The sequence below is a fragment of the Pristis pectinata genome, chromosome 14 (genome assembly GCF_009764475.1).
Source record: "Pristis pectinata isolate sPriPec2 chromosome 14, sPriPec2.1.pri, whole genome shotgun sequence".
Classification (NCBI taxonomy): Eukaryota; Metazoa; Chordata; class Chondrichthyes; order Rhinopristiformes; family Pristidae; genus Pristis; species Pristis pectinata.
In genome coordinates this window covers 1,757,025-1,784,874 of record NC_067418.1, presented here as the reverse complement: position 1 = coordinate 1,784,874, position 27,850 = coordinate 1,757,025, and the positions used below count along the sequence as shown (strand labels likewise).

The following is a 27,850-nucleotide window of genomic DNA, read 5'->3' as shown; positions in this document are numbered from 1 at the left end:
CTGGCGGCGGCGGAGCTCCGTCTCTTTGTCCCGCTCGCTGACGGCTCCCGCACTCCGCTGCCTTCTATGTGGAGCGGGCGCGGCTGAGTGATCATTTCATGATCGTTCCCACCCCCTCGTTCGTTTCTTTTTGTTTTTTTTTTAATTTTCGGTTGCGTTCGGGAGCGGCCGGCGACCCCTGGCGCTGACTGGGGCTGCGGGGCCGCCGAGGTGAGTCCCGCCGCCATTTTGTCGCCGCTCCGTCCTCACAAAATGGCGGCGCCAGGCCGCGGGGCCTCGGCGTCGAGTGTGGGGAGGCTTGGGTTTACACCTGTGTGCCGTTGTGTGGGGAAGGGGGAGCGATCTCAGTCCCGGCGCGGGTCCTGATCTTCTCCCCCGTTTGTCGGCGCCATCGGCTTCCCCCCCCCCCCCCACCCTCCGGGGTTGTACCGGGTCCGGAGCGGGCAGGGCGGCCGGGTTTTCCGGGGACGGCGCCGTCGACTCTTCTCCCACCACCCACCCCCCCCCCCCCCCCCGCTCCCCTCGACAGACCGGCTGCTCCCCTTTGTGTTAACACCCCCCCCCCCACTCCACCGATCCGCTTTCCTCCCAGCCCCCAAACACCGGTCAGCCGCCCCCCGGCCTTCCCCTTGTGCCCACCCCATTCCCCCCCCCCCCCGGCCTTCCCCTTGTGCCCACCCCATTCCCCCCCCCCCCCGGCCTTCCCCTTGTGCCCACCCCATTCCCCCCCGGCCTTGTGCCCACCCCATTCCCCCCCGGCCTTGTGCCCACCCCATTCCCCCCCGGCCTTGTGCCCACCCCATTCCCCCCCGGCCTTGTGCCCACCCCATTCCCCCCCCCTGGCCTTCCCCTTGTGCCCACCCCATTCCCCCCCTGGCCTTGTGCCCACCCCATTCCCACCCCCCTGCCTTCCCCTTGTGCCCACCCCATTCCCCCCCCCCCGGCCTTCCCCTTGTGCCCACCCCATTCCCCCCTGGCCTTGTGCCCACCCCATTCCCACCCCCCTGCCATCCCCTTGTGCCCACCCCACCCCCAGCCTTTCTCTGGTGGTTTCTCTGTCCTCGTATTTATTGCGGTGGGGAGCTGTGGTTTTTCATGCCCCGGGTTTGTCAGTGTTATCTGGTTGTGTCTTTGTAGTGTCCTGTAGTTCTGTGGGTGCTTCTCTTTCTCTCTCCACCTCCCCGCCCTCTTCTCTCTCTCTCCCCCCCCCCCCCCCCAAGTCTGCACGTTGTCCCCTCTGTATCTACCCTGCTGCCTCGATGTTTGTAGCCTCTTCTCCCCCTGCTCTTTGTGCCACGGATTGTGGTCCTTTGTAGGTGATGTGCCCACCCCGATTCTTTGTCTCCTCCCACCACCCTCGGTAGATGGGGAAATAATCCTGCTTTTGACCGCCCTGCGTCATTGTGAGTCGATCAAAGACGAGCCAGATTTTTCCTGCATTTCCTCAGCCCTGGGCGGTGCGGCCATTTTTCCCTTTGTGCAGTGTTTTTTTCTTTGTGCGTTGGACTGGGTGGAGTAAGATGGTGATTCATCATTGAGAAAGATGCAGTGTTAGTACACCAGGCTGATTGTGTTCTCTTCTTTTCTAGGTAACTCGTTTTCCCTACCCTTCCCTTTAATATTCTTCTTTTGGAAGTTTTTCGTTTTGTCAAGCCGCCAAAGTGGAGAGTGTGATTGCAGAAGGGGTTGCTTCTCGTTTCAGGTACTTGCGCGGTTCTTGTGCCGTTGTTGTGTGCTCTTAATTTTTTTTAATGGCAACTTGTAGGGATGTGGTAGGGCACAATAAATTGTGATATGTAGTAGTGGATGCTTCAGTACTTTTTAGTTGTATAAGTTTTCTTAAAAATGCTCAGCGTCAAATGCTAGATGATCTTGTCTCCATGGTATTAACACTGCATTTTTCATTTCTCCATGTCCTAAAGTGCTTTATACTTGCGATACATTAAGTGTGGTTGTAATTCTAATATGAATTCTAATAAAGTGTAGCTGGCTTGCACATAGCAAATTCCCAATGTTTCTAATCTGGGGTTAACATACAGAATATGAATGTATTGGCCAGAAAATTGGGATCATGTCCCCACACTTTAAAGGGGATGTAGGACCTTGCTTTTTCTGGAACGTGGTAAAGCTGTGGAGACACAAGGGACCCTTCTTAACCAGAAACATTGATTGTCTATTTCCCTCCACAGTCCAGGAGCTTGCTTTTGTGAAGTTGTGATTAAGTTGCCATCACAGTAATGTGGTTGACTTTTGACCATCCATTTGAAATTGCTTGGCAAGCCACTTGGATGGCAATTGGGTCTAACTTCGCCAGTTATAGTGTCCCTTAGAGTTAGTTTTTTTTAAAAAAGCCTAAGCAGGTGGAGTTTCTGTTAAATCTCTTCGGAAAGATGTTGCCTCAGCTCTGCACAGAAGTGTCAGTCTGCATCTTTGTGCTGAAGTGGAAGTTGGCACTCGGGCTGCAGACTCACTGACCATGCTATTGTTTGCACGTGATATACTGTCCACTTTATGGCTATTCCTCTGAATTTCGCGATCTGTGGAAAATTCTTCTGTAGTGTCTCCTCCTGTTTCATTCCAAATGCTAGAAGTAGGTATTTGTTACTTTTAAGTCAAGGCCAGGCTTAGTTCTTGGTGGTGCATGCCAATGGTCAACTTGCCTTGATTAGAGAAGAATGGGTTTTCTAGCCTGGTGGGCTCTATTGTTGATAGAAATGTGTACCGTCCAGTACTTGTGCTAAGATGTGTATGAGTTTTGGCAGTATTTAAAATTGTGCAAAAGTGGGTAGAAATCTTAAAAGCATTTTCGTGCCTTTTTAGTGCTTCTTCGGGCGGAGGAGGAGGTAGGGGTGCGCCTCAGCACTATCCCAAGACTGCCAGCAACAGGTAACTATTAACTCTTTAAATGTCCATTTATTGTGTGGCTTTAATTTTGAAATATTAAAGCTTGATCTTGCAATTAAAATGAGCATTGTACTTATTCATATATGAATTGGGGCACAGTCAGGAGAGGGAAGGGGAAGAGTCAGGTACTAGAGACTACTCCTGTGGCTGTACCCCTTGACAATAAGTACTCCTGCTTGAGTACTGTTGGGGGAGATAGCCTACCTGGGGGAAGCAACAGTGGCAGTTTCTCTGGCTCAGATGGGTAGGGAAGGAGTGAGGAGGGCACTAGTGATAGGTGGGCAGACGAGCGATTCTGTGGATGCAGGAAAGAAACTAGGAAGGTAGTTTGCCTTCCAGGTGCCAGGGTCTGGGATGTTTCAGATTGCATCCAAGATATCCTGAAGGGGGAGGGAGAACAGCCAAAGGTCATGGTACATATTGGTACCAATGACAATAGGTAGGGAAAGGAATGAGGTCCTGAAAAGAGACTATAGAGAATTAGGAAGGAAGTTCAGAAGTAGGACCTCAAAGGTAGTAATTTCTGGATTACTGCCTGTGCTAAGCGACAGTGGGTATAGGAACAGAATGAGGAGGAGGTTAAATGCGTGGTTGAGGGATTGGAGTAAGGAGCAGGGATTCAGTTTTCTGGATCATTGGTGCCTCTTTTGGGGCAGGTATGACCTGTTCAGAGGACGGGTTGCACTTGAATCCCAGGGGAACCAATACACTGGCAGGGAGGTTTGCTAAGGCTACTGGGGAGAGTTTAAACTAGAATTGTTGGGGGGTGGGATCTGTACTGGAGAGACTGGGGAAGAGGTGTTTGGCTCTCAATTAGAGGAGGCTAGGAGTAAGTACCATAGGCAGTTGATAGAGAAGGGACGTGTTCAGACAAGCTTGAGATGTGTCTATTTTAACGCAAGGAGTGTTGTGAACAAGGCAGATGAGCTTAGAGCTTGGATCGATACTTGGAGCTATGATGTGGTGGCCATTACGGAGACTTGGATGGCTCCGGGGCTGGAATGGTTGATTCAAGTGCCGGGTTTTAGATGTTTCAGGAGGGACAGGGAGGGAGACGAGAGGTGGGGGAGTGGCACTCTTGATCAGAGATAGTGTCACGGCTGTGGAAAAGGTGGATGTTGTGGAGGGATTGTCTACAGAGTCTCTGTGGGTGGAGGTTAGGAACAGGAAGGGGTCGATAACGTTGGGTGTTTTTTATAGGCCGCCCAATAGTGACAGGGTTATTGAGGAGCAGATAGGGAAGCAGATCCTAGAAAGGTGTGAGAATAACAGAGTTGTTGTGATGGGGGATTTTAATTTCCCAAACATCGATTGGCATCTCCAGACAGTGAGAGGTTTAGATGGGGTGGAGTTTGTTGGGTGTATTCAGGAAGGGTTCTTGACACAGTATGTAGATAGACCTACAAGAGGATAGGCTGTGCGTGATTTGATATTGGGAAATTAACCTGGTCAGGTGTCACATCTCTCAGTGGGTGAACATTTTGGTGATAGTGATCATAATTCTATCTCCTTTACGTTAGCACTGGAGAGGGATAGGAGCAGACAGACTAGAAAGGTGTTTACTTGGAGTAAAGGGAATTATGAGGCTCTCAGGCAGGAAATTGGAAGATTAAATTGGGAACAGATGTTCTCTGGGAAAAGTATGGAAGATATGTGGCAAATATTCAGGGGATATTTGGAGCTCTGCATAGACATGTTCCGATGAGACAGGGGAGTCACGAGAGGATACAGGAACCGTGGTGTACGAAGGCTATAATAAATCTAGTCAAAAGGAAAAGAAAAGCATACAAAAGGTACAGAGAGCTAGGTAATGTTAGAGATCTAGAGGAGTACAAGGCTAAAAGGAAGGAACTTAAGAAGGAGAGCCAGAAGGGGACATGAGAAGGCCTTGGCGGGCAGGATTAAGGAAAACTCCAAGGCATTCTACAAGTATGTGAAGAGTAAGAGGATGAGATGCAAAAGGATAGGGCCTATCAAGTGCAGCAGTGGGAAAGTGTGTATGGATCCTGAAGAAATAGCGGAGGTACTTAATGAATACTTTACGTCAGTATTCACCACAGAAAAAGATCTGGGGGATTGTAGTGGGGACTTGCAGCAGCCTGAAAAGCTTGAGCATGTATATATTAGAAAAGAGGTGGTGCTGAAACTTTTGGAAAGCATCAAGTTAGATAAATCGCCGGGACCAGATGAGATGTACCCCAGGTTGCTGTGGGAGGCGAGGGAGGAGATTGAGGAGCCTCTGATGATGATCTTTGCATCGTCGATGGAGATGGGAGAGGTTCCGGAAGATTGGAGTGTTGCAGGGATGTTGCTCCCTTATTCAAGAAGGGGAGTAGGGATAGCTCAGGGAATTATAGACTGTTGAGTCTTACCTCAGTGGTTGGTAAGCTGATGGAGAAGATCCTGAGAGGCAGGATTTATGAACATTTGGAGAGTATAATATGATTAGGAATAGTCAGCATGGCTTTAAGGACAGGTCCTGCCTTACGGGCCTGATTGAATTTTTTGAGGATGTGACTAAACACATCGATGAAGGGAGAGCAGTAGATGTAGTGTATATGGATTTCAGCAAGGTGTTTGATAAGGTACCCAATGCGAGGCTTATGGAGAAGGTGAGGAGACATGGGATCCAAGGGGACATTGCAGTGTGGATCCAGAACTGGCTGGCCCACAGAAGGGTCGTATTCTGAGTGGAGGTCGGTGACCAGTGGTGTACCTCAGGGATCTGTACTGGGACCCTTACTACTTGTGATTTTTATAAATGACCTGGATGAGGAAGTGGAGGGGTGGGTTAGTAAGTTTGCGGATGACATGAGGGTTGGGGGTGTTGTGGATAGTTTGGAGGGCTGTTAGAGGTTACAGAGGGACATAGATAGGATGCAGAGTTGGGCTGAGAAGTGGCAGATGCGGTTCAACCCAGATAAGTGTGAAGTGGTTCATTTTGATAGGTCACATATGTTGGCGGAATATAGTATTAATGGTAGGACTCTTGGCAGTGTGGAGGATCAGAGGGATCTTAGGGTCAGAGTCCATAGGACGCTCAAAGCGGCTGTGCAGGTTGACTCTGTGGTGAAGAAGGCATATGGTGTATTGTCCTTAACCAGGGAATTGAATATAGGAGCTGAGAGGTATTGTTGCAGCTATGTAGGTCCCTGGTCAGACCCCATTTGGAGTATTGTGCTCAGTTCTGGTCGCCTCACTACAGGAAAGATGTGGAAGCCATAGAGAGGGTGCAGAGGAGATTTACAAGGATGCTGCCTGGAATGTGGAGCATGCCTTATGAAAGCAGGCTGAGGGAACTTGGGCTTTTCTCTTTGGAGAGAGAGAGGATGAGGGGGGACCTGATAGAGGTGTATAAGATGATGAGAGGTATTGATCAGGTAGATAGTCAGAGGCTTTTCCCCAGGGCTGAATTGGTGGCCATAAGAGGACATAGGTTTAAGGTGCTGGGGAGTAGATATAGGGGAGATGTCAGGGGTAAGTTTTTTACTCAGAGTGGTGAGTGTGTGGAATGGGCTGCCAGCAATGGTGGTGGAGGTGGATACGATAGGGTCTTTCAGGAGACTGTTAGATAGGTACATGGAGCTGAGTAAAATAGAGGGCTATGGGTAAGCCTAGTAATTTTTAGGGTAGGGACATGTTCGGCACAGCTTTATGGGCTGAAGGGCCTGAATTGTGCTGTAGGTTTTCTATGTTTCTATGAATTAACTGCATTATATTACTGCAAATGGGTTGTCCTGTTATGCAAAATTGGAAATTGTTCTGCGGGGGGGGGGGGGGTTAAAACTAGTAGCTACAAATATTGCCATTGATAACTATTTAATGTTACTGCATCCAAAGTACTGTATGTACAAATATCAAAATGTAATTGATAATATTGCACCATCACGGCATTGAAACTACCATGTAGAACAATCTAGTCAAGTGATGTGGGCCCAGCTAGTACTTCAGATATGTGCACTGGCTATTGTAGCAGAAGGAAACCATTAAGATGCACACTGAAGTCCTTACTTCCTCTGTTCATATACAGTTACTATTGAAACAATTTCATTACTTTTCACAGCACATAATGGGGCTTGTATGCCTCATTGGCTAATAGGGTTATATGGGCCAAGAGTGGTAATGTCTTGATTGTGGCCAACTGGCAGTCTGCATTGGGGATTTAATCTGGGTTGGTACTTTTGTGGTTATTGCGATCTGACTGCCCCAAAGGAGCTGTTACAACATCTGTAATGTTGACGCTAAACATTACATAGATCAATGATGATGAATTGTTTTGATTAATTGCTAATAAACTTTGTTCCTATCTCTCAACAGCTGGTTCCTGGGGGCGGGGGGGGGAATCCCCCCCACCCAGGGCCTAGTGTTCAGAGATGGGTTCCTTCATAAAGCACTAAACGAGATGTCAACTCCTTGAATGAGAAAGAACGACAAGATGGAATCTTCAGGAAAGTCAGAGGGTAAGTTTATTAAACTGTTAACTTCATAATGGTGCATGTTTGTTGTGTGGCATTTAAGTTCAGAATCTTGCCTGTTGTGGGGGAAGGATTACACTGGGAGAGAATATACTGTGGATAGATGGCTTTAATTTGGTTGTGTAAATTTATCATGTATTCTCTTGGGTAAAGGGGATTGGTGTTACAAACCCCCTACCGGATCACAAAGGATTTGCAAAGGTGGGTTGCATCACCTATGAGGGAAGATGCTTGAAAGATCAAAATATTGTGGGCTATAAAGGAAATAGTGTTGAACTTTCTAAAACTGAGGGCCCTTTATTTTGTGCATGTGATAGGCTCTTTATGTCATTTGTTTTAGTTTTAGAACCTAGCCTTTTTGATTTAATTGCTTGAATTTAAATCTTCCAGCTACCATTGTGCTACTTGAAATTGCTTCTGCATCAGTGGTTCAGAGCTCTACTAGTCCAATAACTAAACTGCTGTGCCCTGTTCTAGTCCCTGTTATGAGGAAACTATTCACAATTGAGGCTCTGTCAAATGTTGGCTTATGGCAATGATGAGTGCAAGGCATGGTTGATATGTTGATCCACTTTATCAAGTCTAAGTAATTACACTTGCTTTGTCCAATCAATTCTTTTAACATTTACCCATGAAGCTTAAAAGTGTCATTCTATTTGATGGCACCCATAACTTACACAGTAGACTTGTACTGCCTCCTCTGGCAGCTTATTCCACATACCCACCACCTTCTGTGGTAAAACCTGCCCCTTAAATTCCCTTTAAATCTTTCCTCCCTCACCTTAAACCTGTACTTCTAGACTCCCCTACTCTGTGGAAAAAGACTATCTACCCTATCTATGCCCCTTATAATTTCAACAACCCCCAGGCGCTGTCATTCACTGTATATCCTGCCTGGTTTAACTTTCCAGAATGATAACTTTGCATTCCTTTCCTTGTTGATGTAGGTACCATTTTATCCTTGGACAACCTTTGCTCACTGTACCACCAATTTTGGTGTCAACTGCAAGTTACTAATCATGCCATCTATGTTCTCTTCCAAATTATTATGTATGATGAACAATAAAGGACCTTGCACCAATCCCTGCTGCTCATCACTGGTTGGTACCCTCCACTACTCCTAAGCCAATTTTCCATCCAATTTGCCATCTTGCCCTGGATCCCTCGTGGGATCTTGTCAAAGGCCATACTTGAGTCCGTGTAGACAATGTCCATGGGCCTGTCATGGTCAATCCTTTGGGTTACTGCTTCAAAAAATAACTTAAATTTGTGACACTTGATTTCTCACACTGACAATCCCTGATCAGTCTTTGCCTTTCCAAATTCATGTTGATCCTGTCCCTCTGGATCCCTTCCAGTAACTTTCCCACCACTGATGTCAGGCTCAACAGCCTGCTCAAGACCACCAACACTGCCTTCTTTGTAATGTGCTTTCTTCCCTGAGTTCACCAGCTTCTGTGGTAAATACAGGTGAGCAACATTCATTTAAGACCTCTCCCATCTCCTGTGGCTCCACACATAGATGACCTCACTAATCCTTAAAGGGACCTACTGTCTCCCTAGTTGCCCTTCTCTAAATATACTCATTTGGGATTCTTCTTTTCCTTATCTGCTTATGTTCTGAAATCTGCCATCATGGCTTGGTTTGGCCAATATGACGTTTACACATGTTTAACTCCACTTCTGAAATTGCCTTGTAAATTACTCAGTTTTAAGGGAATTGGTTGTCAGTAGTATGTTATGTCATCTTGCCACTGATGGCACATTGTTGGGACTTGTCCTCTATGAATATTCAGTTCATGATTTGGCCACATTTATCACTTGCCAAAGCCAACTGCAGACTACGTGGTTACCTACCTTGCATTTGTATCCTTTATTTCCCCAAATTCCTGGCATTGTTGGGATAACAAAGTGGACACTGCTCCATGGGTCATTATCCTGGGATTTTGTGCTTAGTAGTCTACCAGCTTGACAGTACAAAATCTGGTTTTCCTTGGGAGCTTCTCAAACTGGCATCTATCTTTTCTAGCTGTAAAGTGGGATGAGCTTAAACTGACAGTAGTGGTCATTAATTTTGTTAAATTTTGTTTATTCTTATAGGCAATATTGCCATAGTTGTATTCTACTTAAATTTCTGGATAAGCTGAGAGAATCTTCCAGTTCTCCCCCATCAGCATGAATTGCTCTGAGCTGTCATGCATAAGCCTTGACTGCAATTTGATGGGATATGTCCTTGTGACAGATTAGCAGTCAGGCATGCTTTACAACAGATGATTTGGATAATGGCTGTGGAAGGAGTGACATTGTGTGTCCTCCAGACATGCTCTGCAGCTAGTGAATTTTGAAGTGTTTGCCTTTGTAAACTTAAACTTGAGAAATGGAGGTGTAGAATTAAGAAATCTTAAAATGGAGTTCTTGGGTTAGTTAAACCTGATCCTTTTAGCTACATACTTCAACTGCACTGGAGATGACATAATTTGGTTCCATTTATTAGGATATGCAGTCATCTATAAATGTTAATTTATGACTTTGTGGTGGCTGTAAGGATTTGGCTGTGTTGTTCTCTGGTTTGTAGCTGAATTTGCATGGTTTGTCAAGACGTGTGGGTTACAGTGCGGCAGCCTGTGTTATCACTGCTTGTTAAATCTCCCATGTTGCTATGACAGGATAAATAAGCACAGTCTGATGCTAATTTAAATGAATCTTGTTATATCTGTGGTATGCTAGTGGACTTGAGCTTTGATGTACTCTTTAATCTGGGTTGGGTACAATGCAGCACTTCAGCTGCAGGGTAGCCTTGGCTTCCAAGGAAATGAAGGAAAGCAGTGCATAGTTGGTGCATTAGATCACTTAATAGTGATTGGCTGACCTGTTAAACTACTTGTTTAATTTGTTTTGGAACTTGAATATCATGTTAATGGTGATCATAAACTTAATATGGTCAATTTTGAGTGTGCTTTCCTTTGAGGAGTCATAAGCAACCAGACTTGATTTGAAAATTGTGCATTGCCTCTTCAGTTGTATGCTTGAATATACTTCCTTGAAGGGAGTGCCTGATACAGTTCTCTTCCCTATTTTTGAACATTATGCTTGATGATATGGGTACTGAAGATGATTGGTAAATTATTTATCCACTTGTGTTTAAGGTGTTTGCTATTTGGTTTTGTTTTTGCATTTTATAGCCTGCAATTGCAATACTGTAATTTGTCATTGTGCCTCATGATTATGACTTGCTGCTTTAAATGGTTGTCATACAGCACAGAAACTGGCCCTTCAGCCCACCACAACCATGCCAAACTGCATGAGGACTGTCATTTTATACTGTGTCTATTTGTCTTTCTAAATGCCTCTTAAATGTAGTAATTGTATCTTGATTCCTCAACCACTGAATATTTAAAAAAAACTTTCTCCTCAGATCACCTTTAAAGCACTTTCTTGCCTCTAGTTTATGATGCTCTTATAGAGTCGCATGGCACTAGAATGGATCCTTTGTCCCAACTGGTCCAAGTGCCCATCTAAGCTAGTCCCATTTGCCCATGTTTGGCCCATATCCCTTTAAACTTTCCTGTCCATGTACCTGCCTCAACCACTTCCTCTGGCAGCTCATTCAATTTACTCGTCACCCTCTGTGTGGGGGAAGAAGTTGCCCTTCAGATTCCCATTAAACCTTTCCCCGTTCCTTTAAACCCATGTCTAGTTTTTGATTTCCTTTCTCTGGGGAAAAAGACTGCATTCACCTCATGATTTTATATGCCTCTATAAGATCACCCCTCATTCTCCTATGCTCCAGTGGGGGGAAATAATGTCCCAACTTGCTCAACTTCTCACCATAACTCAGTCCCTCGAGTTCTGGCAACATTCTCGTAAATCTCCTCTAAACTCCTTCCTGCTTAATGGCATCTTTCCTATAACAGGGTGACCAAAACTCAGCAGAATATTCCAAATATTGCTTCACCAACATCTTGTACATAACAAGGTGTTGCAACATAACATCCCAACCTCTATACTCAATGCCCTGACTGAAGGGCAGTGTGCCAAAAGCCACCTTCACCACCCTGTCTACCTGCAATGCTACTTTAAGGGAACCATGTACTTGTACACTTAGGTCCCTCTGTTCTACAACACTTCTGTTGACAGCCCTAGCATCAACTCAATGTCCTACCCTGGTTTGTCTTCTCAAAATGCAACCCCTCACCCTTATCTGAATTAAACTCCATTTGCCATTCCTTGGCCCACTTACCCAGCTGATCAAGATCCCTCTAAATCCTGATAACCATATTCACTGTCAATGACACCCATCTATTTTAATGTCATCTGCATACTTACTAACCATTCTCATCAAATCATTGATATAGATGACAAATAGCAATGATCCTAGCAACCAACCCCTGGGGAACACCACTAGTCACGGGTCTCCAGTACGAAAAACAACCTTCCACCATCACCCTCTGCTTCCTACCATCAAGCAAATTCTGTATTTAATTAGCCAGCTCTACAAGGATCCCACACGATCTAACTTTCCATAGCAACTTACCATGTGGAATCTTATCAAAGGCCTTACTAAAGTCCATATAGACCATGTCTACTGCCCTGCTCTCATCGACCTTCGTTACGATTCACGATCTTCAACACAAAGCCATGCTGAATCCCTAATCAACCCCTGTTTTTCCAACTGCTTGTATGTATTCCCTCAATCTCAAGTAATTTGGCTACTACAGGTGTTAGGCTTATTGGTCTATAGTTTCCAGGTTTATCTTTGCAGCCCTTCTTAACCAGAGGGAAAAGATTCTGACTGTCTACTATCAATGCCTCTCACAATCTTGTATACCTCTGTCGGGTCAATCCTTGGCCTGTTTTGCTCCAGGGCAAACAAGCCCATTGTATACAATCTAAGGTCCTCCAATCCCAGCAGCATCCTGGTGAATCTTCTCTGCACTCTGCAGTCACATCCTTCCTATGGTGTGACATATAGAATTGTACACAATACTGCAAGTGTGGCCTAACCAGTGTTTTGTGAAGTTGCAACATAACCTCCAACTCTTCATTATTCTTCTTCATTGTTCATTCTACTTGATAGCACTCTTTAAAACCAGTGGCTAGCTTTGGTATTGACAATGGTGAGTAGAATTAGCAGCATGCATCCATTCAGAATCAATGATAGACTTCATATTTTATCGTCTATTCCTCACCTAATGCAAAATTGTGTCCTTTTTGTTATCGGTTCAAAAGCTGTGTTTTGAAGTTAGTGGACACTTTTGGATTTTAAAGTTTTGTAGAATAGCTTCAATGCCTGGAGACTAGTCTTGGTGTTCTGGGGAAGGATCTACCCTTGAAGCAGTGTCTTGATTGGCTATCATCTCAAATTTAGCCATTTTGGGTGGATTAATGCTTTGAAAATTTTTGTAAAATGGAATCACTAAGTTGAATTTAAATGCATTAATCATTTGATTCCACGCAGCATTTTGAACAAGCTTACTCCAGAGAAGTTTGACAAGCTATGCCTTGAGCTCCTCAATGTGGGTGTAGACTCAAAACTGGTCCTAAAAGGGATCATTTTACTGGTGAGTTGCTTTGAGTTCAAAAATAGCTTGACTGCTAATCAGATTAATTGCTTAGTTTTACAGAAATTGGGCCATTCAGCCTCGCTTATCTTTACAGGTGTTTATCCTCTAAAAGTCTCTTGTTCTCCATCTTGTCCTACCAAATGTTTTCCATTCTTCTTTCTGGATTCCGCTTGCATGCCTCTGTTTGCATCATCTACTTCATGTGGCAATGAGTTCAGCATTCGCTTTTGCTTTCTATGTCTAAAATCTCCTGTCATTAAGCATCTGTGCGCCTCGTGTACAAGTGTTGAGCAGATTTAATGAGCATAAACTCTTGCTTACGCAGTGTTTTTCCTGACTTAACTACTGTGGTTTTGCTGCTGGTCTAGGAATGGTACTAGTTTACCTATATTTGCATGATGAATGAAGGAAAACCTTTGATTACTGTGCCCAACACTTAAGAATATCTGTAGCTTTGATTTGGAATCTTTCTCTGCTATAGATAGTAGACAAAGCCCTTGAAGAGCCCAAGTATAGCTCACTGTATGCTCAGTTATGCCTGCGTCTAGCAGAGGATGCTCCTAACTTTGATGGCCCAGCTCCAGAGGGTTTGCTGCAACAACACAAGCACAGTACGGTAAGCACAATCTACTTAACTGATTCTGATGCTGTTGGTTTGTGTCTGCACATTGATTAGTTGCATTAGATCTTGTTTCTAAAAAATTATAACCTTTTTTCCAGACATTCAGACGCCTTTTGATTTCGAAACTTCAAGATGAATTTGAAAACCGTACCAGAAATGTCGATGGTGGGTGCAATTTAAAATGCTTATTATCTAATGCAAGACAGTGCAATCTTTTAATAAAACTTTTTTTATTTAGTCTATGACAAGCATGATGGCCCCCTCTCAAATGAAGAGGAAGAGCAGCGGGCTATTGCCAAGATCAAAATGCTGGGCAACATCAAATTCATTGGAGAGCTTGGCAAACTTGATCTTATCCACGAATCTATCCTTCATAAGTGCATCAAAACAGTAAGTATTTGGCTTGTAGGGTGTCTATGTTGTGGTTTCTTTAGAGCTCGGTTTCTGTGAACCAGCTTGCTTTCAAGAGCTTTTATTATAACCTTCAGGAGGTGGGGGGAGGAATTCTGGCATGAGAAACCTCGGAAGGAGCAGTGTCTGAGGCTTTGGGAGCTGACAGTTGTTGAGGTAGGATGTTGCTGCAAAGGTGGAAGGTAAATGCTAGAACATGTATTGATTGAAAGATTTGAAAGCTGAACCTTTTCAAAGGGTGCTGCCCAGATAGTCTGTCTTTTTCCCAGGATAGAAATATCAAATACTACAGGGCATAGCTTTACGCTGATGGGGAAAGTTTACAAGAGATGTGCAGGGCAGGTTTTAGTTCTTTGAGTTGTAAGTGCCTGGAATGTGCTGCCAGGGGTTGTGGCAGGTAGGGTAGAAATATTTGAGGTTTTTAGACACAAGAACATGCAGGGAGGAGTGGATGGACATGGATCATGAGCAGGTGGATGAGATTAGCTCAATTTGGCATTATGGACAGCACAGACCTTGTGAGCCAGAGGGCCTGTTCCTGTGCTGTACTGTTCTATGTTCTATATTTACTTTTAGCCTGAATTGGTACCAAGCAAGAATAATTGGTTTTACAAATAAATTGTTGAAGGGCTGTGGAAGAGATGAAATTACTGTGTACAAGGCCTAAGCATATTTTCTTCCATTTTGCTTTCTTCACTTGAAAAGACTTCTGAGCTAAAACACTGCCATTTATAGTACTTGGATCAGCAGCATAGACCCACCTATGTGCTTGTTCTAATGCCCCTCCTGGCTTCCTCCTGGCTTCTGTCAACTCAGAATTTTGCTAAGTTTTCTAGTGCTTGACATTAAAATCTCAGAAGTTAGTTAATAGCTGTGAACTATCATCCACATGATGTTTCTTCGAATACACAGAACTATCAAGCAGTTTCTCTTGCATTAATGTCTAGGCCGCCATTCCTCCAGTTGAGTCTTAAAGGACAAGTTGTTCTTCCCAGGGCACCTGTGAGAGTATAAACCATTCAGCAACTTACTGTTTTGTTTCACCAGGGTTTATAGACTTGAAGTGCAGTTTATTTCCATCCATGCCTTGTAAGGTCACTTCCCTGTCTGCTGAAGCTGTTTTGCCTATTTCTCCTTTGGACTTGAATGCTCCTTGCTCATGAGGTGAATTTCTAACAAATTGTAAATCTTTATTTCCTTAGCTTTTGGAAAAGAAGAAGAGAATCCAACTTAAGGATATGGGGGAGGATTTGGAGTGCCTCTGTCAGATAATGAGGACAGTAGGACCTAGACTAGACCATGAAAAGGCCAAGGTAAATTTATCTCAAATTATTTTCTGCATGCATTGTTTCAGTAGAAACCATTTAGATTGCAACTAAGTGGGTGTGCAGAATGAGCATCTGAGCTGTGGTCCACTTTTAGGGCTGCAAGCGAGTGAATGAATGGATTTGAAAAGTGGATTTAAGTTTTGCAGTGCTGGGTATTCCTGAGTCTTGGATACTGTACCAGCTGGGTTTACGTCTGGCTCTCATTCCACCTCTTTTGAAGGTCCTTTGCTTTGGGTGAACCAGCTGCAGAGAACAGTACAGCTTTTTGCTGTGCCTTGATTTGTGTGCACCTGATGCTACTCGGCATTCTGAAATGCAGTTACAACAGAGTAGTTAAGGCTTTGAAGTGTTGTGAATGTTACTTCCATTTCACCTGGTCCTACTTGCTAAAGAGCATGATAAATGCTGAACTGTTAATATTGGACTGTGTTTAATTCGAGCTTAATATTTGGAAATCTCTGCTCTTTCTAGTCTCTAATGGATCAGTACTTTGCCCGGATGCGTTCCTTGATGCAAAATAAGGAATTGCCAGCTAGGATTCGTTTCCTGCTGCAGGTAACATATATTTGGTTTTGGCTTCGTATTTCTGCTTTTCTTAAATAGATGTGTGAAACTGAGCAACTTTCCCCCTTCTGACTAGGATACTGTGGAGTTGCGTGAGCACCGCTGGGTTCCTCGCAAGGCTTTTATAGACAATGGACCAAAGACGATAAACCAGATTCGTCAAGATGCAGTAAAGGTGGGTGGTTACAGGACTCGGTGTTTGAACTTCAGGTTGAATGTTTTTGTTGGACCCTGGTTGAGGCAGTTCTTGTCTTGCATGCAGGATTTGGGAGTTTTTATTCCGCCAGCTATGGCTCAAGGAATGAGGAATGACTTCTTTCTGGAGGGACCTTTTATACCACCTGGAAGGAAATTCGATAGAGACCCACTTGGAGGGCTTGCTGATATGTTTGGACAAATGCCGGGTAAGTGTTTTACTCTGGATTTTAGAAGGGACTCTCAGGCATGTGTTTAATATGCTTTCTGAATGTATGCTTGCTTTTGGTTTAAAGGTAGTGGAATTGGTACTGGTCCAGGAGTAATTCAAGACCGATTCTCACCTACTATGGGGCGACATCGTTCCAACCAACTTTTTAATGGCCATAGCGGGCATGTTCCTCCTCAGTCACAGTTTGGGGAAATGGGAAGCAAATCTTTCCTTAAATCTAACCAGGTGAGAGATGAGAGCATTGTATGCCCCTTTAGAACTGTTGCCTAAGTTTGTTCATGTGTGTATTCTTTAATGCAATCCAACCCACATTAGATCATTTTGCCAACTTTTTAGTAATGGCCCAGTGTACGACTGGTAATGGCATACATCATCCTTGAGTTAATTGCAATCTTTGCTTGTAGTGGAAACATCTGAATGCAAGTTGGTGGGAAATTTCTGCTGTTGATGGAAATTTGTAGATAAGATTAATAAGTAGATAAAATTTTCCAGAGCAATCTGAATTGCTGCATGCCCAGTCTGAAGGAGGTAAGTTGTCTGCTGGTCTTGGCCTTGCTGTTCATGGCCTTGTGCAGTTGATGATCAGCTGAAATTTGATGTGTAGGTTATAGTTCAGCTACCTGTTGAATGTGTATGAGTATCTACAGCTGCTTGTTGTGTCTAAAATTACCCTGTTTAATTGAAATAAGATGAGGTTTTAGGGAGCTACTGAGTGAAATGCCTTGTAGCAGCTAACCTTGAGCAATGTGTGAAGCTTTCAAGACTGTGGTAGTGAACTGATGTGACATTGCTTGCTGTTCCACCTTTCTTGCAATGACATGTTAAGGAATGCATGCCAGAGATGTATAGAATCAAAACCTGTGGAGATACTCATCTTAAAAGGTAGGGTTAATGTTTCTGAAGAGGCTGGTGCAAGAGTGGGACTTGAATTGAAACGGATTATTTAAAAGGCAAATAATCCAGTTTTAAATTTGAGATTTTAACCGAGATGCACATCTGCAAACCTGCTTGGTGAGCAGCAAGCCACTGGCATCACGTTGCTGTGGTTGCAGGGCAGCTGAAGTCTTGCAGAGTGCATGTTCGAGGCTGTCCTTTGTGATTTTTTTTGTATTGTCAGTCTGAATAAAGCTATGAGGCTTCCTGCACTTGGGATGTGCCTGTCTCTCTGGAAACAGCCCCTGGTTGCTGGTGGACAAAAGCACTGATCTTGGAAAGAGTGGAGTCCAGGACCTGCTCAGCTACTGGTTGAGTGTGTTTGTCCTGTTAGGCTGAGGCTGGCAGCAGGTAGTGTTGGCACAAGGAAGTGACAGTGTTCTATTACAGGGACAGAACCAGCATTACCATGGACAAAACCAGGGACACTCATCCCAGCAACCAACTCAATCCAAGGGCATGCCTCCTCGGTTCATAAAGAAAGGACAGATCAATGCAGATGAGGTAATCTGAATCTGGACATATTCAATGGTTCGGTGCCCAATGATTAAGGAATGACGCGTTATTGCGAGGACTAATCTGGCAAGCCATTCTTTCCATTTGACTCACTTGACCTCTTGCCAATTTCTCTCTGTCCCTTCACTTTCTATTTGCTTTCCCCTTCCTCTCTCCAACCTGTCACGGATAGCTGGCCAGTGTCCTGTGAGCGTGTTTAAGAAATGAGGGCAGCCACTCAAGTTTGAACCTGACAAAGTAACCAGCTGTTCTTCAGATATTTGGACGTATTAAAGCTTTTTTTTGAAGTGTTACATATTTGCATGCAGTACTAACTACTGTGTGTGTGTTGTAGACGGCCATTGACATTATAGTTTGCCTGTTTTATTTACAGATCAGTTTGAGGCCTGCACAGTCATTTTTGCTGAATAAAAATCTAGTGCACAAGCTTCAACCGCAAACGCCAACTATGATCCCACCAAGTGCACAGCCTCCTCGTACTCAGACACCACCCCTGGGGCAGGTATGTTTTTGGGCTCTGCCAGGATTAGCTTGATAAAATTCCAAGTTTCCATGGATACTGTACTCCAGGGTCTTGGCACAAGTTTGTTTTGCTACACCTAAGATGCCATTACTTGTTAGAGAATGATTTGAACAGTTGTCATCAAGTATTCATCTGACTTTTAAACTATCTAACATTGAAATATGAGTGGCCATAACTCTTGCTGTAAAAGGCAGCTTCAATATGAGTGATAATGTATGTTCCTTGTTAGCCCCCTCAACTAGGTCTCAAAACAAATCCACCCTTGATTCAGGAGAAGCCTGTGAAGAACAAGAAAGCACCTTCCAAAGAAGAACTGATTAAACTGACTGTGAGTGATTGCACCAACTTTAGTTTGTGTGTTTTTGGGTGGGATGGAAGGGAGAACTGGGGGAAATCTAACCCATCTTGGTACCTGAGATTGAGTAATGGTAATTTGGCCCTGTTCTGACATCTAATTAACATGTTCGGTGATTGTTTTGGTATTGTTTTAGGGGCCACTTTACTCTCAAGTAACAATCCTGTGATAGCTTTGCTCATTTGATCTGTTGAATAGTTGACCTGTGTTGGAATAAATGCCTGTGTAATGTCAACACAGTAAATGAGATCTGTAATGTACATATCCAGCAAGAAGCGAAAATACCACTTTTAATATTGACCTATCCATTAAAAGTTAAGTTGGCATACACATCGACAGTCTGTACCTAGGCCAATAAACCTTCACACCCTCCAATCACCATTGTCAAGATTTTAAATTCATTTAGTTTCTCACTGCTGTTTCATGGTCAATTCCTTTGCAGGAAACTATCCTAACAGAGTATCTGACTAATGTTAACATTAAAGACGCTGTTAATGGAGTGAAGGAAATGAGGGCACCAAAGCCTTTCCTGCCGGAAATGTTGAGCAAGATGATTGTGCACACTCTAGATCGCTCTGATGAGGACAAAGAACAGGCCAGCAGTCTGATAGATGCGCTCAGGCAGGAGGGCCTTGTTACGGGTGAAAATTTCATGCAAGTAAGTCAGGCTTTGTTTTAAAGTGGAATTGTTGGGAATATAGAAATTGAATTAAGTTGGTAACCCGAGATCTGACGAGAGCTGCATTAATTCTCTTTTCACAGCCTCCACTAACAAATGATAGTAAATTATGTAGCTATTATCATAGAATTTTAAACTAGGTAACAAAATAATGACAATGGCAGAGCTACTTTATTCTTGCAGTGTGCCTATTAATGAGGTATTTTATTGTTTGCAGGCTTTCCTGAATGTATTGGACCAGTGCCCCAAACTGGAGGGGGATATCCCGCTGGTGAAATCTTATTTGGCCCAGTATGCAGCACGTGCTGTTATTTCAGAGCTTGTGACCCTCTTGGAGCTTGCCCAACCCTTTGAGAATGGAACCCAATTCCCTTTGTTCTTGCTTTGTCTACAACAGCTTGCCAAATTGAAGGATCGAGAGTGGTTGACTGACCTTTTTCAACAGAGCAAAGTCAACATGCAGAAGATGCTGCCAGGTCTGTGAATTTAAGGGGTGGCTTGAAAGTCATCAAGGCAAGCTTTAATCAGCTTTTGAATCTTTTGGGGCAGTGTCTTCAATGGCTAAGGGCATAGAGCTATGGCAGTTTGTAGATAATGTAATAGAACAGGGATTCCTAGTTTTTACCAATTGTAACTCTAAACCCACCTGGCTGTTGTTCTATGCTTTCCTCTTTGGAATTGGGGTGATTTCCATATCTTAAATTTTCTACATGTGTATCTTAAATCAAAAATATTGCGCATAACCTGCTTGGACAGTTGGAAATACTCCAGTTGGGTGGCTTTTTGGAAAGCTTCAGGCTGATTTCACTGGAAAAAGTTGACACGGGGGAGACTCGATGTAGATCCAGTGACTCTATTGGGTGTTCAGCAAGTGTTGTAAACCCACCTTGAAGCTTCCAGTCACTTGATTTCTCCCATACTCATGATCTGTCCTCTGCATCCTTCCAATGTCTTTGTCTTGCAATGAACCTTGTTTGGCAAGCCACTTTGTCTTACTACATCACTCTTTTGCTGTGTCTCCCTCCCTGTTGTGGACCTGTGCTTTTATTCTGTTCTCCCCTTCTCTGGCCCTTGCTGTCTCCTCCAAACTATCTCCCAGCTTCACTATCTTATACAATGTCTTCAACCAGCGATGTTCACCCCTTGAACAGATGTTGCTTGACCTGAGTGTTCTAACACTTTCTGCTTAATTCAAGATGTTCATTTGATGTGATGATCCAGGCTTGCCCGTTGAGTTTGCACTGTTCTCATGTGTGTGATTCATCACTTTCTTTGCACGCAGAAATTGACCAAAACAAGGATCGCATGTTGGAGATACTGGAGGGCAAAGCACTCAGTTTCTTGTTCCCACTACTGAAATTGGAGAAAGAGTTGGCAGAACAAATTAAGAATGACCCATCCCCTCAAGCCATTTATAAGTGGATCAAGGATAACATTTCTCCCAAACTGCATACAGATAAAGGATTTGTCAACATTCTTTTGACCAGGTATATACAGCAATCACTGTTTTATCTGCCTTTACTGAAAACTGTAAATAGCCCCAATCTTTCTACACTTTTATTTGTAAGCAAGGAGATGGTTAGGACATAGGTCAAGTACAGCACAATTCAGGCCCTTTGGCCCACAAAGCTGTGCTGAACATGTCCCTACCCTAGAAATTACTAGGCTTACCCATAGCCCTCTATTTTACTCAGCTCCATGTACCTATCTAACAGTCTCTTGAAAGACCCTATCGTATCCGCCTCCACCACCGTTTCCGGCAGCCCATTCCACGCACTCACCACTCTCTGAGTAAAAAAAACTTACCCCTGACATCTCTATATCTACTCCCCAGCACCTTAAACCTATGTCCTCTTGTGGCCACCAATTCAGCCCTGGGGAAAAGCCTCTGACTATCTACCAGATCAATACCTCTCATTATCTTATACGCCTCTATCAGGTCCCCCCTCATCCTCCGTCGCTCCAAGGAGAAAAGGCCGAGTTCCCTCAACCTACTTTCATAAGGCATGCTCTGCATTCCAGGTAGCATCCTTGTAAATCTCCTCTGCACCCTCTCTATGGCTTCCACATCTTTCCTGTAGTGAGGTGACCAGAACTGAGCACAATACACCAAGTGGGGTCTGACCAGGGACCTGTACAGCTGTAGGCAATTTCTGTTCACTGAAGTCCCAGAACTCTATACTGTCGTGGGATTTTAGTATTTGGGTAGCCTGTCTGAAAGAACACTTCTAACCATGCAGCACTGCAGTCAGTCTAGGCTGCAAATTCTGGTCCTGAATCCTTGAACTGGGTGGCTGAGTTTATTGCACACCTCAATGTACATACCTGTGCTATAGATGAATCATTAACTTTCAAAAAAAATTGTAAGGCCTGCATGCCAAGTTGCCTACTTATCCCTTTTATACTTAAGAAAATCATTGTATCTGAGAAACCAGGGATGAGTCTCTGTCCCTGGGATGATGTTTTACTATGAAGAGATTAAGACTGGATTGTTCATGAGTTCAGAAGAATCTTCTGAGATGTGCAGGGCTTTGAAAGAGTGACAGCTAGATACTGATGCTGTTTCTTCAATACAAGAAATGGTAGAAGTTCCTTGGTTTGTGAATCCTTGGAAATCTAATGGCTGAGATTTTTGGGAATCATGTAGGAAATGCAGTTAAAGTACAGGCTTAGCAGAGCAGTCTTTGGGCTTCATTTGTTGCAGTTGCATCTCTTTAGTTGAATAAGCTGCACAGCGTCTAATTGTGAGGTAATGGAGAGATGTTATGAAACAGATTAAAGTTGACTTGGATGTTTACAAGAGTTTCCATGAACTGTTTCCTATTTTTGCAGCTTCCTGCAACACATTTCTAAGATGGCCCCAGCTGAAAGTGCTGACCCAACAGGTGTTCCTTCCAAGGAAGTGTTGGAACTTGAGAAGCAGCTGCTCCTGTCCTTTAAGCCAGTAATGCAAAAGTTCCTGCACGACCACACAGAGCTGCAGGTTAGCGCCCTATATGCATTGCAGGTGCACTGCTACAATCACAACTTCCCTAAAGGTAGGTTCTGTGTAATGAATTCTAGCTTGAGTTCTGTCTTGTGTGGCATGTGAATGAGCAGAAGTGGCAATGATATGATGCTGTTGTGGCTGGCTTTGTGTGGTTTTTGAAGCCAGGTGGCTTTTGTTTTGGGTTTCACTAGTTTTTATTGATTTTTTTTTTTTTGCTGTGCAATTTGAAAGTGGCAGTCACAGTAAACTTGAAATTGTTGACCTGGCGATCTGCTTCATTTACAGGTATGTTATTGCGCTTTTTTGTGAACTTCTATGACATGGAAATAATAGAAGAGGAAGCCTTCTTAGCGTGGAAGGAGGATATCAGCCAGGAATTCCCAGGAAAAGGCAAAGCTTTATTCCAGGTAACTGAGATATGGTGTATGTGTGGTATTGGTTCTTGAGGTGAAGAATTTGCTGGAATTTTGTAAATGTTCACCATTCTTAAAATGCAAGCAAAGGGTCTTTTTGAAATCCTTTAGTATTGCAATTGTGCCAACTATCAGTGACAGAGCAAGTAAACTAGAGATGACTATCTGAGGGTGTTTGCTTTATTTTGTGGCATGCCGCCCTGTTGCTTAAGATGTTCCACAATATTGGTTGTTTCAGTGTAGTGCAAGTGAATGCAGGCTGATTAGTGAATGGTTATGATCAGGTTGTAACCATCTTTACCTGGATGTTAAAGCCCAGACTTTGCTGATTCTGCATCCGTGCCTTGGGCCAGAGTGATACTCCGGTTATCCTGGGTGAGAGTGGCTGATGTGTCTAAGCTGGCTCTGAACGTGTCTGATTTCAGGAACCCAATCTGATTTCATCCACAGGTGAATCAGTGGCTAACCTGGCTGGAAACTGCAGAGGAGGAAGAATCTGAGGAGGAGGATGGCGACTGAAAACCGGCCAAAGCCTTAACGTTGTGCAAATATACTGTTGCTGTGATGTAACTGTTCATCCCAACCACTGCAGAGATTCATTCCACTGTTGCAGTATTTAGCGCAGGAGCATGTTCATGGCTCAACTTCTGCATAACCTTTAGTGTATGTCTTAAGTGTAGTGTACCATTGAATCTTAAGATTACCGTACCTTTTTAGGCAACTTCATGACCTTTTTGAAATAGCATGCAATAACTGAACCCTAAATTTACTCAGTGCAAGCGGTAGTTATAATGAAGACAATGCTGTTGGCTGCTGTTCTACATTGGTTGATTTTTACAAACTGAATAGCAACACCAAGACACTGTAGAAATGCACTTTGCTCAGCAAAATACTTGAGTCGTTGCAATATTTGATTTCTTTTCCCTTGGATTGTTCAAAAACAAACTAAATTGGAAACTGTAATCAATGGGTTGCAGCTGTAACATTAATTTGCCTGTATTTCTACCTCCACTATTGGGCTTTAAGGTGTGTGCCAGGGTTAACTATGCTTAAATCCTACATCCCGGGCAAATGCGCAAGTCTTTAATCTCTCATTTACTTGCACAATGCTAGATTGTGTCCTGGTAAAAAAGACTTTAAAGTGCTTGTTAAGATGGGGGGAGAAAATTTCAATGGTGAGATTAATGGAACTAACTTTTCTTTGACCCCTTGTGTGATGGTAACAAAATGAAGCCTACTTAATTTATCAAGTTGTGTCACTACTTGTTCACATGCCCTGATTTTATATACAGTAACTTGTATCTATAATAAACATTGTGATACTTGATGGCTTTATTTTCTTGTTGATTTTATTTTGTTTCTTACATAAAGTTGAAGGAATAGATCAGATATTTGCCTGCCCCATCTGAGGGGAGCTAAAAGGAACGTTTGGGCAGAGCATGTTGAGTTTCCTGTGGTGTTGGAGGGGATCAACAGTAACTGTGGGAGGTGGGTGTGACGGTGGTTTATTGGTTTTCTACTGCAGATATGACTAATGTGCTGTTTAAACTGCATTTCTGTGGTTGGTGCACGTTGCCGTCCAGTTGCAGATTGTTTTGGTGTGAGACAATGAAGGCCATGCTTGGTGCATGCATTTGCCAACTTTGTATGTCTGCAACAGTTGGAAAAAGGGAGTGAGTGAGAAATGCTTCAGATCAAGATCTTTTGAATGTATTTAAATGTAGGGTTTGCAATTCAATAAAAACATTTGCTTGGCATTGACATTAAAATTCCTAACATCAAGAACATGATTTCTGCTTCAAATTGTTTCAGTTTATAAGCAGTGAAAAGGCCGGACTTTCTGCACTCAGTTGAAGATCGTCTGGTGAAAGATGAGTCTTTGAAAATCGGAATAGGGCCAGCCCTGCATCCCATAGTGTTATGCCAAACTAATTAATCTAGTGGAGTTAGGTGTTTAATTACTAATGCCTTCTGCTTACACAATGTCCCTATCCCTCCATTCTCTGCACAAACTTGTGTGTCTAAGCCTCTCGTGCCTTTGCCTACCACCCCTAGCAGCACATTCCAGGCATCCACCACTGTTTTAAGAACAACACTTGCCCCACACATCTCTTGGCCTTGCCTTCATTCACCTTCAATGTGTGACCATAGCTAGCCAGCCAGTACCAGGCTCACCATGTCTAATGCTATCTACACTTCCCATCATTTTATAAACTTCTGTTGGGTCTCCTCTCAGCTTTTGCTGCTCAAGAGCAAACAACCCAAGTGTGATCATCCTCCTCATAGCACATGTCCTCTAATCCAGGCAGCATCCTGGTAAATCTCTCCAAAACTTCCACATCCTTATGTTCCAGATGCAGCCAAACCAGTGTTTTATAAAGCTGCAACATTACTTCCCAACTCTTGACTAATGAAGGTAAGCATGACATACACCACTGTTACACCCTTTCAACCTGTGCAGCCACTTTCAGTGAGCTATGGGCTTGGACCCCAAGATCTATCTGCACATCAATGCTACTAACTGTACTTTCCCTTTGCATTTGATCTCTCAAAGTGCAACACCACATTTAGCTGGATTAAACTGCATCTGCCATTTCTCCAGCCATATGGGTAAACTGACCTATATCCTGCTGTAGCCTTTGGCCATCTACGCTATTCACAACACCAATCTTTGTAGAGTCTGAATTTGCTAACCCTCTCATCCACATTTTTATCCAGGTCGTTTACATAAATCATAAACAGCAGAGGTCCCAATACAGATCACTGCAGAACACCACTAGTCACAGACATAGGCCAGAATAACACCCACCACTACCCTGTCTTCTATGGCCAAGCCACCATGGATCTCGTGCTTTGTGGTAAAGATACAATTTTACTGACACCTCAATCTGAAGTTCGTTTATTGCACACAACCCAGGATATAAATGCCATGAAAATTAGCTTCTTGCAGCAGCTGTGCTTCTGGTAAGTGGAAGAGACCCGATTGAGCAGTTATTTAATAGGAAATGTGTATTCACATTTCAGAAATTGGGTGTGGCAGATGTGGGCTGACTTTGGTTCTGATAAAATAAACTTGCATTGAAGGATGTTTTCATAGCGCAGTTGAAAAAGACATTGAAGAACCAGATGGGGTTTTTTATGGTTGGTAGGTTCACTATTACTGTTTTTGTTTCTTGACATTTAGTGATTATATTCCAGAGCTGCCATTGGTGGAGTTTGATACAGTCTTTGGGTTCTCAGTAATCCAGGCCTCAGCATTGCGACCCAACAACCTACCCCTTGCGCCTCTGCTACCTTTAGCAGCCCGGGGCTCTCAAGGAATTTGGTATATTTGTGTAGACAAGTGCAAATGGTTTAACTTGAGGTAATTCCAGCAAAAAAAAGTGTTCCAGAAGTTTAGATACTTGGAAAACATTTATGGGTTTTATCCAAATGTAAGTGCATGTAATTGCAGTAGCTTCACTACAGTTCAGACTTCACTCATACAGCTCACATAGGGCATTTGCAGTGCCAGTGCAAGGATAATACATAACATCTGGATGAGACTCAAATGTTTTCCAAGCATCGAGACATTTTTAATGCACTTTTTTTTTTCTGAAATTACCACTCAAGTGAAACCATTTGGACTGGCCTGAATGGGTTAATTTAGGGTGAATGCTGATAAATGAGGAAATTTGGGCGAAACTTCAACACATGCAACCTATTGTAGGTGTAGATGAATCTTTTAGTTGTGGTGCAGAGAGATCCATGTGGACTGTGGCTTCAACCAAATGTGCAACTGAAGGACAACTTGAAGATTCTGTACTTCCACACTGGATTTATGGAGCTGTGTGATTTAACTATTGGAGTAGATTTGAGCTCACTTCTCCAATGTCCGAGGCCTTCTCGCAGCTGTGAATGCTTTATAGTACATCTAATGCAGGTTGCTGCCCAGTTACCTGGAAACTGGAAAGCACAAACCATGAGCTGAAGATTTCAGTGAAGATAAGAGTAGTTCAGTGCTGCACCTCAAGTAGGGCTTGAACCCAAAACCACAGGTAAAGGAATTTCAGTAAACTAAAATCAGTAAGATCTGTATCTTAACTGGTTTCCCAATGTTTAGCAAGTATTCCCTCCTTCCAACCACACTGCATGACTCCACATCTCTCCACACCAGTCTCCTGACCTTGCTGAAATCCCTCTGCAGCCTCTTGGTATCTTCCTGAGACTTTCTCTTCCAATCCAAGTCATTCATAGATGTGAAATGTCTCCCCACTGGAACAGTAGGCCTACCCACTTATCTTAGGCCTACCCACTTACCCTTTATCTAAGCTTCTATCTGTGAGTACATTTTATGGAACATTCTTTCATGCAACATTTTCAAGAAATGGATATTAAGATTCTGCCTTTACTGTGTCTTTTTCTTTTACCTTAATCTCCATTATCAGCCAGAAGCCAGAAATACTCCATAACCTTCCTGCTGTTACTGGGAGCCATTACTTTGTGTCTGACTCTCGCAAGATCACTGAAGTAGCCGTCCGTCTTGACAGCCTCTTGACTCCATTCTGGCAGATGCCAGTTGGTGTGTCACTCTGTCAAAGTAAAGCTTGTTAATCTCTGGTGAAGACCCCTTTCTGTCAGAAACAGCACGCGGTGGACTACACTTGACAGCATTGCTGAAACAGAGTGCAGATACTGGAATATGGAGCAACACAAAAAGTGCTGGAGGAACTCAGCTGGTCAGGCAGCATCTGTAGAGGGAGATGCACAGTCGCCATTTCAGGTTGAGACTTCACCTGGACTGGCTCAGCCAGCTGAAGGGATTCAACCTGAAACTGGCAACTTCACAACATGCTGTTGGCTGAGAGCTCAGTCAGAGCCCCTTGTGTTCCACAGCCCTTCTCCAGAGGGGCAGCAAGCAGAAGGATCTCTCACTGGACCAGCCAATGGAAGGGTCATAATGACAAGAGGCTGTCTGCCTGGAGCCGGTTCCACCATTAGTGAGATGTGCCAGTCTCCACCTGACCCCATGGTTTTGGAGGGAGTTTTTGACAAAAACCAATACATTGAAATTGATCTTGAGGGGTTTCAGCAGACAATGCAGCCTTGGTTGTGTGTGTCAGAGTTCTGAGTTAATTGGGAGTCTACCAAGTGGAGACTGAGACATC

At 43.7% G+C, this 27,850-nt stretch overlaps 1 protein-coding gene and 1 non-coding gene across 2 annotated transcripts; both read left to right on the top strand.

Moving 5' to 3' along the window:
- Positions 1-252: 252 nt before the first annotated feature.
- LOC127577949 (eukaryotic translation initiation factor 4 gamma 2-like) lies at positions 253-24,030 on the top strand. Its single transcript, XM_052029657.1, is given in 23 exon segments — positions 253-288; positions 1,624-1,644; positions 1,647-1,702; positions 2,821-2,886; positions 7,296-7,364; positions 12,838-12,940; positions 13,425-13,559; positions 13,664-13,730; positions 13,804-13,955; positions 15,179-15,289; positions 15,776-15,859; positions 15,945-16,043; positions 16,131-16,272; positions 16,360-16,520; positions 17,619-17,732; positions 18,118-18,246; positions 18,497-18,595; positions 19,065-19,280; positions 19,519-19,777; positions 20,584-20,788; positions 22,134-22,339; positions 22,576-22,697; positions 23,154-24,030. Coding segments are annotated over 23 exon segments (2,721 nt in total). The 3' UTR covers positions 23,223-24,030.
- Positions 17,765-17,957, top strand: LOC127578033 (small nucleolar RNA SNORD97). Its single transcript, XR_007957478.1, has one exon. It is a non-coding gene; the product is annotated as a small nucleolar RNA SNORD97 (small nucleolar RNA).
- Positions 24,031-27,850: the final 3,820 nt, after the last annotated feature.